Genomic DNA, 14628 nt, shown 5'->3' with positions numbered 1-14628 from the left:
AGTGGTTGGCAAAGCAGTCCTAGTCCCTGCCCTCCTGGAGCACATAGACTAATGGGGTAGACAAAGCCTAGATTGGGGGGGAGAGCAGGAAGTTGGCAGACCTATTTTCCTCTCCCACTAAGCTACAAACCTAGCCTTTTATCATGGGTCTCTGTTTGCCTTTTTTTCCACATTTGGTTCAGCTCTCAGGGAAAACACACCTGTCAGGTTGTACTCCCTCTATGCTTCAGCACAAGATGCTAAATGAGAGTGCCTGGGGCCAATAGCCTGTTATTGGGTAGGTGAGAAGAACCTGAGGTTATAGAGGAATTGGTGAGGTGAAGATATTGGGGAGGCAAGTTCTGGGAAAGAGATGGTATTTGCAAAGGCCCTGAGGTAGGAGAGAGCTTTGGCAGCTCACTTAGTATGGTTGGAGGGGTTGATGCCCCAGGAGAAATTACTAGAAGACTGAAAAGGTGGAGAGTCCTGGAGTCAAGTTAAAAATTTTATCTTGAGGACACTAAGAAGCCATGGGAAAGATTTAATGACATTTACCAGAATAGGCCCTCTTCAGGTATAGACATGCTTCCAGACTGAAACACACGGACAGCTTAGCAGAAACCATGCTTGGGAGCATAGAACAGAAAGAGTATGAGTTCTAGAATCAGAATGCTTGAGTCTATATGATATTGAATGAATTTCTTAATTTCTCCAAGCTACTTCCTTTACCGTACAATTGGTAATGTAACATTTAATTGCCTCATCAGGTGGTTGTAGGGGCAGAAATAAGTACAGTACATATGACTGGCACTCCATAGGTGGTAGCTGTCACTATTTTAGCAATGCTTTCATGCTAATACAAATTTCAAACTCCTCTTTGGGAATGGAATTACAAAACCGTACGTCCTCAAATTGTGACAAAACCTTAAAGGTCCGTCTGTCTTGCATCCCTTCTGCAACACTGACAATCAGTTCGTTTGTTATCCAACATTACTTAAAACATCAAGAGACAGGAAGCTCACTGCCATCTGAAGCAGCCACTCCATGTTTGGGCTCTATTAGAAAGTTCTTTTTTTAGACTGAATCCAAATGTGCTTTCCTGTATTTTTCTACTGAGGCCCCTCTAGCCAGGGGTCTTGGTAGTGTCCCTAATGCCTCTTCCATATGATATCCCTCCAGGTGTTTGAAGTAATTATATCCACTACTCACCGAGAGTTGAAAAGCTTTTTTCTTGCCTAACAACAATAAAGGGATCAGTTCATCAAGAAAACACAACAATCCTAAAAACATACATCTACCTAAAAACATGAAGTAAAAAGTTAGTGGTAGATTTTAATAATAATAACAAAAGGATCATTTACTAAGCACCCACACTATACTTAGGCTATATATACACAGATTAGTCAGTCAGTCCTGTCAATTGAAGAAAGTCAGACAAGTAAATAAATATAATACAGCATTTACAGATACTGTGACAGAGGTCTGTGGAGGAAAAGCGGGGTGGAGGACACCAAAGAAACAGTCATCTATATGAAAGAGGAGCCTGCCTCCTTATAAAGGATTACACAAACTGCACCCTGACAGTTCAGTAGGTAATATACAGTAGCCCCCCCTTATCTGCAGTTTCACATTCTGCAGTTTCAGTTACCTGCAGTCAACTGTGGCAGTCTGAAATACTAAATGGAAAATTACAGAAATAATTCTTAAGTTTTAAATTGTGAACTCTTCTGAGTAGCGTAATGAAATCTCACGTAGTCCTGCTTCATCCCACCTAGCATGTGAGTCATCCCTTTATCCAGTATATCCATGCTGCATATGAAACCTGTCTATTAGTCATTTTGTAGCCATCTTGGTTATCAGATTGACTGCTGCTGTATCACAATGCTTGCATTCAAGTAATTGTTACTTTGCTTCTATTATAATTGTTCTATTATTAGTTATTGTTAATACCTTACTGTGTCTAATTTATAAATTATACTTTATCATAGGTAGTACAGGAAAAAACACAGTATGTACAGGGTTCTATACTATCCATGGTTTCAGGTATGCACTGGGGGTCTTGGAATGTATGCCCTGCAGATAAGGGGAACCACTGTACCTACACTCAACTGGACTAATCCATTCGTGGGTTTTGTTATAATATCATTTTAGAGGTTTTAGTCACAAAGTATTCAAAACAGCCACTGTCAGTAACTGCAAATACATTCCTACTAGAAATGTTTATTTTCCCTACTAGCATCCTTTTTTTTTTTTTTTGAAAGTGTGTTTATTAAAGCTGGGGACATTGAAACAAGGAAGGGCTTCGGATAGAAGAAGCAATAGGAGAGAGCCTAGGTGGGGCTGCTCACTGGAAGGTCAGAGAAAAGGGGCCTGGGAGACAGGTTCAGGAGGTTAGCCTAGGATAAGCTGTCACTGCCCATTGCTCCCCTGGTTGCAAGTCTCATGGGGACCCTTATTGTTTAGGAGATGCATGCCTAAGAGGGAAGAAAGGCATGGGCGCAGGGAGGGAGAGCGCCCCATAAGCATTCTTTACAAAGCCTCTTTTATTATTTTTTTCCTCCCCCACTGCCTCTCCTCAGTGCCCACCTGGCAATGCCCCCTTCCCTGGCCAGTCCACAAAGCCTCTTTTAGAGTCAGAGTAATGGACATCAGAGAAGGAAGAAGAGTGGAATACTGTGATTTGCTATATCTGCAAATAGATGGCAAATATTTGGAAAAGAAGAACCTCAACTAGTCTTCCCTAAGCAGTGAAATAGAAGAGATGGAGGCATACTATGTTTGTCAAGATGGGGAGCAGTAAAGCACTTGCCCCACTGACATTGTTAAGTTGTGTAAAAGCAGCATGGTACTCACACTTTGAAGCCTGTTTCTTCTAGCAGGGCCCTGTGCTGTATGCTAGGGTAAAGACAACCTGTCTAGAAGGCTGAGGCACACATACAATGTGATCCAAAGCAGAAAGAGCTAGAGTCTTAGAAAAGGATTATATGATGTGCCCTGGAAATGCTGAGGATGAATCCTTGGGCAGATGAAGCTAGTCCTTCCTAAAGGAGGCAGCATATTTAAGAATAAATACACGTCCTCCCAACCTCCTGAAGTGGGACCTTCTCCATTAGTGCCATAGAGAGCAAAGGCAGTGAACCTTGAGCTGCCTTCTTCAAAAAGAAACAAATGAGAGAGGCAGAAACAAGAGAGTAAAATACCAGTGAAGACCAAAACTGGAATATTTTTCAAGTTTGTTAAGCCCTCAAAGAAACAGTTATAAATCTAAGGACCTTGAAATATTCCCCAAAACAAGAAACAAATAATGAGAAAGTATAGAAAAGTTTCTCTCACAGGTGCAAGCCTTCCATGTTTATAAATCATTGAGGAGGGTAAAACAAGTGTAGTTATGAGCAAAACGGACTGATGAAAACAAGTGAGGGAAACAGGAATGTTAAGTGGCAGTTCGTAGACACCAGTCCCATCCCTGTGGCCCAGTTGAGAAGACTGAAGTTCAGAGAGGGTGTTGGATTTCAGACACAAATAAGACTCCTTTCATCCATCAGGGCACAGTAGCCCAATGATGAGTTTATCACACACACACCCTTCAGCCCTTCTGAACTAACTTCACAAAACAGAGTAACTTAGCCTTGGCCAGTGTGGCTCAGTTGGTTGAGCATTGTCCTGTGCACCCAAAAGTCCCCGGTTTGATCCCCGATCAAAGCACATACCCAGGTTGCGGGTTTGATTCCTAGGTTGGGGTGCTCATGAGGCAATCACATTGATGTTTATCTCTCTCTCCCTCTCCCTTCTTCTCTCTCTAAAATCAATAAAAACATATTTCAAATAAACAAACAAAAACCCAGGAACTTACTCCAGAAAAATCTTCATTTCACCATGATATTTCCTCCAGGGGTTTTCTGCTCTGCTGGGGCACAAAGTAATCCGCTCCCTCTCCTCTCCCTACAAAATTTTTTTTTTTAAGTAGCTCACTGCAGGCATTATTATTGTTATCATCATCACCATTATTGAGATATTATATTATACTAAGACATTGAGACATTCACATACCATAAAGTTCACCCTTTTGAGGTGTACAGTTCATTGATTTTTAGTATATTCATGAGGTTGTGCAACTATCACCACTATCTAATTCCAGGTCATTTTCATCTCCCCACAAAGAGACTTCATACCCATTAAATACTCCCAGTTGCCCCTCCTCCAAACCCTGAGCAACCACTAATCTCTGTCTCTATGGATTTTCCTATTCTAGACATTTCATATCAATGGAATCATAAAATATGTGGTATGTATATGGCTTCTTTGGCTAAACAATGTTTTTATGGTTCATGTTATAGCATGCCATCAATGCTTCATTCCTTTTTATAGCTGAATAATATTCTATTATGGTTATACTACATTTTGTTTATTAGTTGGGCTGTTTCCACCTTTTAGCTATTGTGAATAGAAGTACTGTGAACATTCATGTATAAGTTCTTATGTGGACAAATACTTTCTTTTGAGTATATACCTAGGAGTGCAATTGCTGGGTCATGTAGTAACTGTGCATTTAACCTTTTGAAGAATTGTTACTCTTTTCAAAAGGTTGTACAAAATGTAAAATAACATTCCCATCAACAATGTACGAGGAATCCAGTTTTGCCACATCCTCACTAACACTTGTTATTATTCACTTTTTTATTATAGCCATTCTAATAGGTGTAAAATGGTATCTCATTGTGGTTCTGATTTTCACTTCCCTAATGACTAATGATGTTGAGCATCTTTTCATCTGTTTGTTGGCCATTTGTATATCTTCTTTGGAAAAAACTGTCTATTCATATTCTTTGCTCATTTTTTAATTGGGTTGTGTTTTTATTATTGAGTTGTAACAGTCCTTTATCTATTCAGGTTACTAGACCCATATCAGATACATGTTTGCAAATATTTTTCTCCCATTCTGTGAATTTCAATTTTTGAAGTGTCCTTTGAAGCATTGCTGAGCTACTTTTAATAAATGTTAAAACATTTTAAAACAAACTAAATTAGGAATATGTAATTGGTGTCTAAATTATACATTTAAATTTAATAAGCATTATAATTTTACAGGCAAACCATTGTTTGCAGACCACGCTTTGAAGCTTCCACACTAAGAGTCTTGAGTTCATTATATGCCAGGACTTTTGGGGCACTTTGCATGTGTTAACTTATCTAATTATCACAACAATCGTATGAGGTAGAGACATCATCATAGCTTTATACAGAACTGAAGCAGAGGAAGGTTAAGTAATTTGCCTGAAGCCAAAAAGTAAATAGCAGAGATGCGCTCCAGCGTCCGTTGCTCCTAAGCACCTGCAAGACTGTCAAAGTGTAATTAAACCATTTCAAATAATGCCTAACCCCTTGCTTTGGGTTTGAAATAATAGTGTTTTCATGGTGTCTACACTCTGGGCATTTTCTCTCTCGGTACCAACCCAGAAACTAGTGCCACCCTTCCAGGTGTCTTCACTGCTCCCTCCTCTCCCAGTCTGGATTCAGGATCTTCTCACCTCTCCCAACAGAGGCTTTAGTGTTTGGAACTAATTGCGAAGTTGCCTACGTCCCCCAGGTGGAGTAGTGCTAAATTTCTGGTGTCTAATGGACTTCAGTAAACAGTGTATTCAGCCCAATGAGGCTCCAAGCTGAGCCATGGGTGGAGCCAGCTGAGGGGGCGGGAACACAGTCTCTGCGGGGTTCCTACTGTGTGCGGCACCAGCTTCTTCCCAGAGAGGAGCCATGAGTTGGACCTGCCCACGTTGCCAGCAACCTGTTTTCTTCGGTGAGGCATGGGCTGAGGAGCGGGAGAAGACTGGGCAAGTGTGAGCCGCTGGGTTCCCTGAGGACACGAGGAGCTGGCACGGGTGTAATCCCAGACCCCCTTTCTACCTGTGGGGCTTGGCGCTCTGGTGGGATGGAGCTAGCCTGCTGGAGATACTCCCCACCGTCTCCAGGAAGCGGGACGGGGTTGAGGAGGGAAAGGAGGGCGCCCGGCAGCCCTGTTCCACCTTGTTTCCTACAGCGGAAAAGGTGAGCTCCCTGGGCAAGAACTGGCACCCCTTCTGCCTGAAATGTGAGCACTGCCACAGTGTCCTGTCCCCAGGAGGGCATGCAGAGGTGAGACCTGGCTGGGGCACACAGCCCCACGTCTGTCACTGTCCCCCAGACACCAGCCCCATTGCTGCCCTGGAGGCTCGCCAGAGGCAATCTCAGTGCCAACTCCCAAGTCCAGTTAAAGGGTGGGTCCCATACCAGCCACGATTTGGGGACCGAGTTGTGCTGGTGAGCCCCATGCCATTTGAGGGGGAGGAGAAGGCAGCGACACTGCTTCCTGGCCTGCTTTTGCCCTTTTTCTCTGACCGCAGTAGCAATTCTGGCATGCCAGCCCACCCCTGATCTCTCCCAGCTGGCAGACACACCTGACAGCCTGTTTGGGGGGAAGGTCTGTGGGGCACAGGAAATGCCCCCTTGTCCCTGAGCAACCCCTTTTCCTCTGCTTGTGCCTAGCACAATGGGAGGCCGTATTGCCACAAGCCATGCTATGGGACTCTCTTCGGACCCAGGGGTAAGTACCAGCCTTGAAGGGGTCAGGGCAGCAGAAACTCTCCCTATGGCAGAGAGCTGGATACTCAAGGCAGACTTCCCCTCTTCTCTCTGCAGGGGTGAACATTGGTGGTGTGGGCTCCTACCTCTACAACTCCCCCATTCCCACCCGTGCCAACACCACTCCCCTCAACCCCAGCAGCTTCAGTCCCCCAAGGCCCAGGACTGGCCTCCCCCAGCGCAAGAAAAGTAAGTGAGTCTGAGCCCCAGCTACCCCTCCTCCCAACCTTTCCCAGTCTGGAACCAGGGGTGGGACCAGGTGGCAGTCTCTCACAAATCCTCTGCCTCGCAAAATCTTCCATTATTCAAGATCCCCTTTTTTGATGTTTCCTCATGTCAGCTGCTGAGTTCAGAGGTTAAGTGGGTAGATGGCATTACCAGCCCCATTTTACAGGTGAGGAAACTGAAGTCAGAGAGGGCAAGTGACCTTGTGTAGTCACAGCTAGTCAGAGGCAAAGCTAGCCTATAACTCAGGCCTCTCCCAGGCCAAGGCCAAGGAAGGAATGACTTATGAAATGAGGAGTCACTGAGATGGAGCCAATCCCTCACATTCTTCCCCTTCTCCCCTCTCCCTGTTTCTTTCTCCTGTCCCCTGCAGTGGGCAGTGACACCGTGCTCCCCAAACACCTGACACCCCTGCCCTGGGCAGCTCCTATATCAGCTCAGGTTTCCTAAGGATTGAGTTGCTGACAGGACAGGGTTGGGCTGGTGGGCACCTGAACCCCTGGGAGGATGAGAAGGAAGCAGGTGGTCCCTCCTGCAGACAGGGATGGGACAGGAGGTAGGGTCAGAGGGGACGCAGCTCTGTCTGAGGAAGGCATACTTATGGCCACCTGGGTGGGGGGCTCTGGGATGAACATGGCTTTTGGAAGAGGGCAATACCATATGCAGGCTGGTGCTGGAGGGCCCTACTTAGGCCTGGCCCCCACCTCAGCCCTAGCCAGGGCCTCTTCCCCTTAAAGGCCCTTCCCACACGAAGACATTCACTGGGGAGACCTCACTGTGCCCCGGCTGTGAGGAACCTGTCTATTTTGGTAAGTGACAAGAGAAAGAGTAAGGAGGGGAGTGCAAGGTGGGCATCAAAGGACAGGGAGGTGGTGCAAGGCAGGTGGGTCTCCCTGCCCTGCCCCTAGGGCTACTACTTCTTTCCACCACCAGCTGAGAAGGTGATGTCTTTGGGCAGAAATTGGCACCGACCCTGTCTGAGGTGCCAGCGCTGCCGGAAGACCCTGACTCCTGGGAGTCATGCTGAGGTGAGCAGGGAAGGGATGGGTGGTTATGCTGGGAGGAGAGAGGCTGGAGATAGGAAAAGAGTCAAGCTGAGAGTGCTCTCTTTCTCTGTGTCCCAGCATGACGGTGACCCCTACTGCCACATCCCCTGCTACGGCTACCTGTTTGGCCCCAAAGGTGGGCAGCCCCACCCTAGACACTGGGCCTAAAGTATGGCATGTGGGTCTGTGGGGATGTGTGGACAACTTCCCCTGTAGTCAGATATACCCCAGGTTCTTCCCAGTTCCTTCCAGCCCTCAGCCCAGTACCCCCTGGTCCCAAGGCCCTGGGTGATTGGGCTCTCTCCCTCAGGTGTGAACATTGGTGATGTGGGCTGCTACATCTATGACCCCGTGGAGATAAAATCCAAGTGAGATGCTTACAGAAGAAGTCACCCTCACTCAGGCCCCCCACCATCCCCTCCGTCATCCAATGAGAGCTACAGAATTCTTCAGTCCCATGGAGGTAGGGGAAGGTGGGATTCTGGCAGCCTGGGCCTCAGCTCCATAGTAGACCAGAAAGTCTAGACTTTCTCTGCCAACTCCTCCCTTTCCCATTCCTATCTGCTCAGAGGAACTGATCAACCTCATTTTGAATGGCGGCCTCTTGGCCTTCCCAGTTCCTTTCCCCAGCAAATTCTATAACTTCATGGTACTCATAAAACTTGTGTTTATTCTTGCTTCTCCAATAAAATGTTAGCTCCCATGCCTTCAACTCTTCTTTGGGCATGAAGCCTAGATAGTGGGTTAGAGGGTGGGGAGTGTGGGCGTGGAGGGTGCATTACCCTGCAAAGTGCCAGGGAGTTAGCAAGGCCAGCCATGAAACAAAGAGCTCTGTTCTCCTGGTCCCCTGACCCTGGCATTGGGCAGCCCCCAGCACCACACAGTGAACAGCGTGCCCACAGAAGTCATCATAGGACAGTCCCTTCTTTAGCACCATCTCTAGAAGAAGCACCTTATTCAGCACCTCACTGAACATGACAACAGATAGATCCTGTGGTGAGGTATGTAAAAAGGCTTCATTATTCATTTGAGAGACGAACAGACTGAGGCCCAAAAAGGGAAAGTCACATTGCCAAGGTCACACAGCAAATCGGTGGCAAAGCTGAGATCAGAAGCCAGCAGCAGACTCAGTGGCTTCCCGTTCGGGGCTCATCCCACAGCTCTGTACTGCTGCCCCAACCCAAGGGGAGCCTTTGTTTACAGAATCTCCCCAGCCAAGAGAGCAGTACCAGGATTCTCCAGCAGTCCACTGCATTCTAGGAAGACACACTTCTGCTAGAAGTTGGATGAGCACAGAGAAGGTCATTGGTGGCAAATCCAGCCCTGAGCACAGGGCTCAATGCCCCCAGTCCCGGTCACAGGGCCTGCCCTCTGCTCTCCCAGACCCTGATGCAGGACTTCTGTGGGGGGCCTGCTCTTGAAACCACTCAGTCGTGGGCTTGCTTCATGGGCATCTCTTCCTCCTGAAGGCTGGATGGGGCACTGGGGAGGAAGGAGTCAGGAGCAGTGGTAGGGTTTAGCCCCTGAGGCCAACCACCACAGCCTGCCCCATCAGTGCTGGCCTAGGGCTTCCCTAACTCCTGATATATAAACGTGTACTCCCACAAGGGACTCCTACACATGCTTGTACACATCCCTGATGTGCAGGCATACCTGAGTGTGCACATACCCAACTCTTCTTGGACAGTCTTGGGTATTTATGTACACACATATGGATATGGATATGGATTCATGTATGCTTTTATACACGCAGTTTACATACTTCAGGCCATGCACCCATGCATACTAGCATACATGCACCAGATACAGACGTGTTCCTCTGAGTCCTACCTGAGGTGTCAGATACCTGAGCACCCATACCCACATGCAAGTGCACACACCTCTTCCTTTCCACGTCCTGGATGGTCTCTGGCAGCTGTGCTTGCCTTGTCTCTGGCAGCAGGAGGGCAGTGCAGGCAGCCAGGAGGGCAATCCCCCCATAAGTGAGCTTGGGCAGTGACAGCCATACTCCATCCAGCAAGGCCGCCAATGGGGCCAAAGAGCCCCCCAGCCGACCCACCAGCGCAGTCAGCCCCATCCCTGTCTGTCTGTTCAGAGAAAGGATGGGGAAGAGAGTTGGTGCTCTCAGCTACTTGGGGTCATGCCTCATGGGGCACCCCCCCAGGTTGGCAGGGGGTACTCCTTCCCTTTCCTCCCTAGATAGCTAAGAAAGCTGAGGCTTCTTTCAGGTGGTCTTCCCACCCACCCCCTGGCCAGGGCCCTCCAAGCCAACACCCACCAGAGGATGGGGCCCCCATTCTGACAGAGTGCCAGTCAGATGTCACTGAAGGAAAAAAAAATCACTGGAAATGGAATGGGGAAAGAGTAGTATGGAAGAAAGAGGGTCAGCAGCTCATATAGACTCTGCCATGTTGTTAGAGGAGGTACAAGGCTTTCTCACCATACCCAGCTGCCTACAAGTCTCTTCTTCACCTGCCAATAGCTAGATGAAAGGGCCCAGGCCTTATGTCCAGAGACAATTTTCAAGGGCAGCTCGGCCTGGGCTGTGGGGAGATGGGATGGGATGGGCAGATAGGGTTTTTTGCCACTGTTTTCTTTTAAGGGAGGCCCAGAGAACTTGTCTGACCTCTCTCGGGGTCACTTAGTGAAGAAGATAAAATGCCCCACCTTCTGCCCGATTGAGGCCAACAGAGTGTGGTGCAAAGAATGGGTGAAAGGGACTGGGGTGCAGTGTGTTATGTGTAAGTGGGGGTGTTGGTAAGAGATGAGACTAACAACCCCCTCTTCAGATTGGCTGGGGCTCAGGCTCCCCTCACCTGAGCACAGTAGGGTACAACTCTGAGGTGAACAGGTAGACAGTAGTAAAGGCAGCTTCAGAAAAACCTTTGCCCATCACCGCCAGGGCAGTGCTCCAGGACGCCATCTCTGGAGGAAAAGGGGTTCAGGATAGGAGGTGGAGTTTCCAGAGAGGGCAGGACTTAATTGGCCTAGAGCCCAGGAAAGGGTGGGGGTTCTTGGCCAGGAGGCAGGGCCCCAGAGCAAGGCTCACCGGCAGACACCAGCAGCCTGAAGCCCAAGGTGAGGGCAGTGCCCAGCAGCGTTCCTGCCTGTGTGAGGCGGCGTCCAGCATGGCGCACCGACAGGAAGACCAGCAGCTTGGAGGGCAGCTCCACGGCCCCAAACAGCAGCTGCGTCTGGTACATGTTCAGCCCCAGCCCTGACACATCCAGGCTCAGGCCATAATAAGAGAAGTTCACTCCAAACCTGGGAAGGGTCACAATGCCACTCAGGGGCCTCCTTCCCAGCCCACCTTATCCTCTCAGGGAACCTTGGTCTTTTAGAGACCACTTCTCCCTTGTGGCCAAAGCACCTTTGCCTAATCTTCACAGCCACTCTGTGAGGTAGGAACTAACAGCATCCCATTTTACAGAAGGAACACCTGTCCAAGGTCTCACAATAAAGAAGTGGCAGAACCTGAATTTGAACCCACGTGACTGATGCCTATGCCATCTTCTGACCTTCCATAGCCCTATCCCCCCATCCCTTCACCCACCACCCCCACTGGCCCTCCACAGTTACACTTGTCCAGTTTCCTGTCACACTCAGCAGCATCCCTCCACCTACCCCTACCCCCCCAGGCCTGCCCTCTCCTCACCACACCACCATGCAGCACAGTGAGATATGTCGGAGCCGTGGTGTCCGCAGCAGGTCTAGATATGAAGGTCTTCGGACCACCCTCTCTGCAGCTGCCACTTTGCTCAGGGCCTGGTGGGGGAGGAAAGTTTGTGACATGGAGTTGACTGTGTGGCCTTAGCAAGGCACATTGCTCTCTCTGGGTCTCTATTCCTCCCTTCTGCATTGGAGGGAAGGGATGCACATGGGAGCTGAGGAGAGTAAGTGGAGTCAAGGGTATGGCCCACCAGAGGACATTCTGGGAGAGCTCTACGTTAGAGAAAGGAGCTTTTCCTGAACACACAGTGGGCCCCAGGACGGGAGTGCTTGACACAGGCTACGCACATACATGTGCTTGCATGCACTCACACACATTCACCCTCACCTCCAGGCTCAGGCTGTCCTCACCCACAGGCCGCCCATTGAGCCTGGCACAGCAGAGCAGGTACCTGTGGGCCTCCTCCACACGGCCCTGAGTCAGAAGCCAGCGTGCAGACTCAGGCACCCACCTGGGGGACAGCAGGAGGCCCTTCAGTCAGTCAGCACCCTAAGCCATGTCTCCCTCCTGGACACACCACAGGCTGGCCCCTCAGCCTGGAACATCTTCCCAACCATCCTTACCTGGTGAACTTTCAGTCATTCTTTAAGGCCCAATTTAAAAGCCACCTTTTCCCACACTTCTTTGCCCAGGCCTAGGTTCTCCATAGCCCAGGAGTCACTTCTCTGCTCAACTGAATTGGTCTCTCCCCCAAGACCTCAGCCCCCAGGACCAGCCACCCACTTCTCCTACAGGTGACAGGAGGGCATATGATGAAAGCGAGACAGACATACAGACATACATACCCAGAGGTGTCATCCAAAGCCAGTTCATTTGGGGCAGGCAATGAAATGCCCACCCTACTTGACCTTCCCTCCTACCTGGACTTCCTACCTCCATCCTGTCCCTGTCCTTATCCCCACCCCTCCAGGGCACCAACCTAAGTTAGTACTTGGTTCTGTCACTCTCATGTCATGGATTGTCTCTCATTTTCTTTTTCTCAGTCTCTGTCTTCAATTCTCAGCCTCTAAATAATTCTGTTTCTGGCTTCTTGTATCTCTCACTCCCCAGCTGCCCATAGGCCTCACCAGAGGCTGAGGATGCCTGGGACACAAGGCAGGGTGACAGCCAGCAGAAGCCATCGCCAGTCCCGTATCAGGTACCCAACCAGTGCCAGCAGCATCACGCCCCCTGACCAGAACATGCTGCTCAGGACACCTGCCACGATGCGGTGTCTCACGTCCAGCCACTCCAACTCTAGGTCCACAGCCAGAGACAGGAAGACAGTTAGCAAGGGACATCAGTCTCACTCTTGACCACTGCATCCCTCCAGCCCTCTAGGCCCTACGCATTCTTTGCCTGCCTCACCCAGTGGCATCACAATGATGGTGAAGCCAGCCAGGGCTGCGCCAGTGAGGGTGCGGGTGATGACAAACATGACGTAGCTGACTGAGGCTGCAGATGTCAGGCCCATCACCAGGGCACTCACATAGGCCACCAGCAGCAGACGGCGCCGCCCAAACCTGCACAGGGATCATGTAGGGTTAGCTCCCTGTGGAGGGGAGGTCCCAAGATAGAGGTAGACTAGGCCCAGACCCCAGCTAGTGGGAGAAGGTTCTCCACCCCACTCCCTTATTGGCCCCCCACCTCACCCTACCTGTCAGACAGGTATCCGAAGGCCACAGCCCCCACCAGGACACCAACGAAGAAGAAGGTAGAAGTGGCTCTGTTCAGGCCTTTCTGCTCACACACCAGGTCCCACTGCAGGGACAGGCAAGGAGGGGCCTCCCATGGGCACAGGCCCCTCTCCAGACCCAGGGGCCTTCTGAGGTCAACTGTGCCATCCTGGTACCTCCATGTCAGATAATAAACCCCCAACTGTTCAACTTGAGAGTGGGAGACTTTGCCCCTCCCCAGTCCTGCAGCTTCAGCTTCTTCCCATGGAGGGCCTTGACCATGACAACAGGAGCCCTGTACCTCTCCAGAGAGATTCTGCCCCCACCTGCACACACCTCCAGATGGATTATGTAAGTCCTAGACCTGGGGCCCAAATGAGGAAGAAAGAGGAGGCCTCTATTGTTTCTCCACCTCTTAGTGCAGAAACACCCTTCTCAATCCTCAGCCCCAACTCCGTGGAGCCACCTTAGCCCTTCCCTGCCTTAATCACCTCCTGATTAATAATAGCAGCTCCCATGTATGGGCTCCTTACTACAAGCTCTGCACTTTAAATTCATAGATCTCATCTACAAATGGGTAAACTGAGACTCTGAGAAAGAAAGAATGTGTCCAGTGCCCACATAGCAACCACCCAAGGCAATGGCAGACCCATCCCACTCACGTGTCCCCCAGCCTCCTGGCTCAGGTACCTCAGTTGCAATGGTGGAGGAGAACTCTGAGTGGTCGTACTCCCAGCCCTGAGGGCATGGCATAGTGGAGGGCTCACCCTGCAGCTCCCCAGGACTCTGCCCTTCTCCCCTGAACGTAGAGTTGGGGAGGGCCTGGGGGTAGGTGAAGCGGAGGCAGGAGCTGAGCGTGCCATCTGGCTCCCGGGGAAGGTGGGACTCCAGCCATGTCTCCTGGTGGCTGAAGTTGGCAGGGGCACCAGGCAGGGCACAGCGGTGGGCAGGCACAGCAGCCAGGAAGATGGGCAGGAGGAAGTTCATGGGCAGCAGAATTCGGGGCAGGGACAGCAGGGCCACATTCCGCAGTTGGAAGGGCCCAAAACCACCCACCTGGTCTAGCAGCTCCTCGAATCCCATGCCACCCACCAATAACTGTCCCCAGTGTGGGCTCCCTCTGTAGTACTCAGCGCAGTGGACCCTTGGACTCTAGAGGCGGGAGCAGATAGATTGATGGGCGGAGAGCCTGCAGCCACAATCCAGCCCTCAGGGGCTGACCCAAGACTGGACCTTTCCTGGCCACCCTGGCTACACTGCCTGTGAAGGAGGGGCTGCCAGCCATTCAGAGGTCATGGACTCCATGGCTCTGGGACTTACACATTGGTGCTCAGGGACAAAATGGGGTATCCTCAGGCCCCTATGATGGGTAGGA

At 50.0% G+C, this 14628-nt stretch overlaps 2 protein-coding genes across 7 annotated transcripts; one reads left to right on the top strand and one right to left on the bottom strand.

Moving 5' to 3' along the window:
- Positions 1-5682: 5682 nt before the first annotated feature.
- On the top strand, positions 5683-8571 carry CRIP3 (cysteine rich protein 3). Of its 3 annotated transcripts, XM_081140040.1 has the most exons (8): positions 5683-5776; positions 6017-6111; positions 6502-6559; positions 6655-6786; positions 7560-7631; positions 7756-7850; positions 7947-8004; positions 8179-8570. In XM_081140040.1, the coding sequence occupies exons 1-8, from the start codon at positions 5734-5736 to the stop codon at positions 8238-8240; spliced, it is 615 nt and encodes a 204-aa protein (XP_080996166.1). In that variant the 5' UTR covers positions 5683-5733; the 3' UTR covers positions 8241-8570. The 3 variants fall into 3 exon arrangements, with proteins under 3 accessions (XP_080996166.1, XP_080996167.1, XP_080996168.1); XM_081140041.1 differs by lacking the exon at positions 7560-7631 and having other exon boundaries at positions 8179-8571; XM_081140042.1 differs by lacking the exon at positions 7947-8004.
- Positions 8572-8865: 294 nt separating this feature from the next.
- SLC22A7 (solute carrier family 22 member 7) lies at positions 8866-14401 on the bottom strand. 4 transcript variants are annotated; one of them, XM_081140035.1, is made up of 11 exons: positions 14310-14378; positions 13944-13991; positions 13235-13338; positions 12946-13100; positions 12666-12834; positions 11926-12049; positions 11524-11633; positions 10918-11132; positions 10685-10793; positions 9749-9955; positions 8866-9350 (listed from the first exon to the last, which is right to left on the bottom strand). In XM_081140035.1, exons 1-11 carry the CDS (start codon positions 14334-14336, stop codon positions 9296-9298), a joined length of 1323 nt encoding a protein of 440 aa, XP_080996161.1. In that variant the 5' UTR covers positions 14337-14378; the 3' UTR covers positions 8866-9295. The 4 variants fall into 4 exon arrangements, with proteins under 4 accessions (XP_080996161.1, XP_080996160.1, XP_080996162.1 ...); XM_081140034.1 differs by having other exon boundaries at positions 13944-14075; positions 14310-14376; XM_081140036.1 differs by having other exon boundaries at positions 8866-9344; positions 9745-9955; positions 13944-14401.
- Positions 14402-14628: the final 227 nt, after the last annotated feature.

This window comes from Miniopterus schreibersii (genome assembly GCF_964146895.1).
Source record: "Miniopterus schreibersii genome assembly, chromosome: 6".
Classification (NCBI taxonomy): domain Eukaryota; kingdom Metazoa; phylum Chordata; class Mammalia; order Chiroptera; family Miniopteridae; genus Miniopterus; species Miniopterus schreibersii.
Note: the sequence above shows the minus strand (reverse complement) of the source record. Positions and strands in the feature narration are given on the sequence as shown.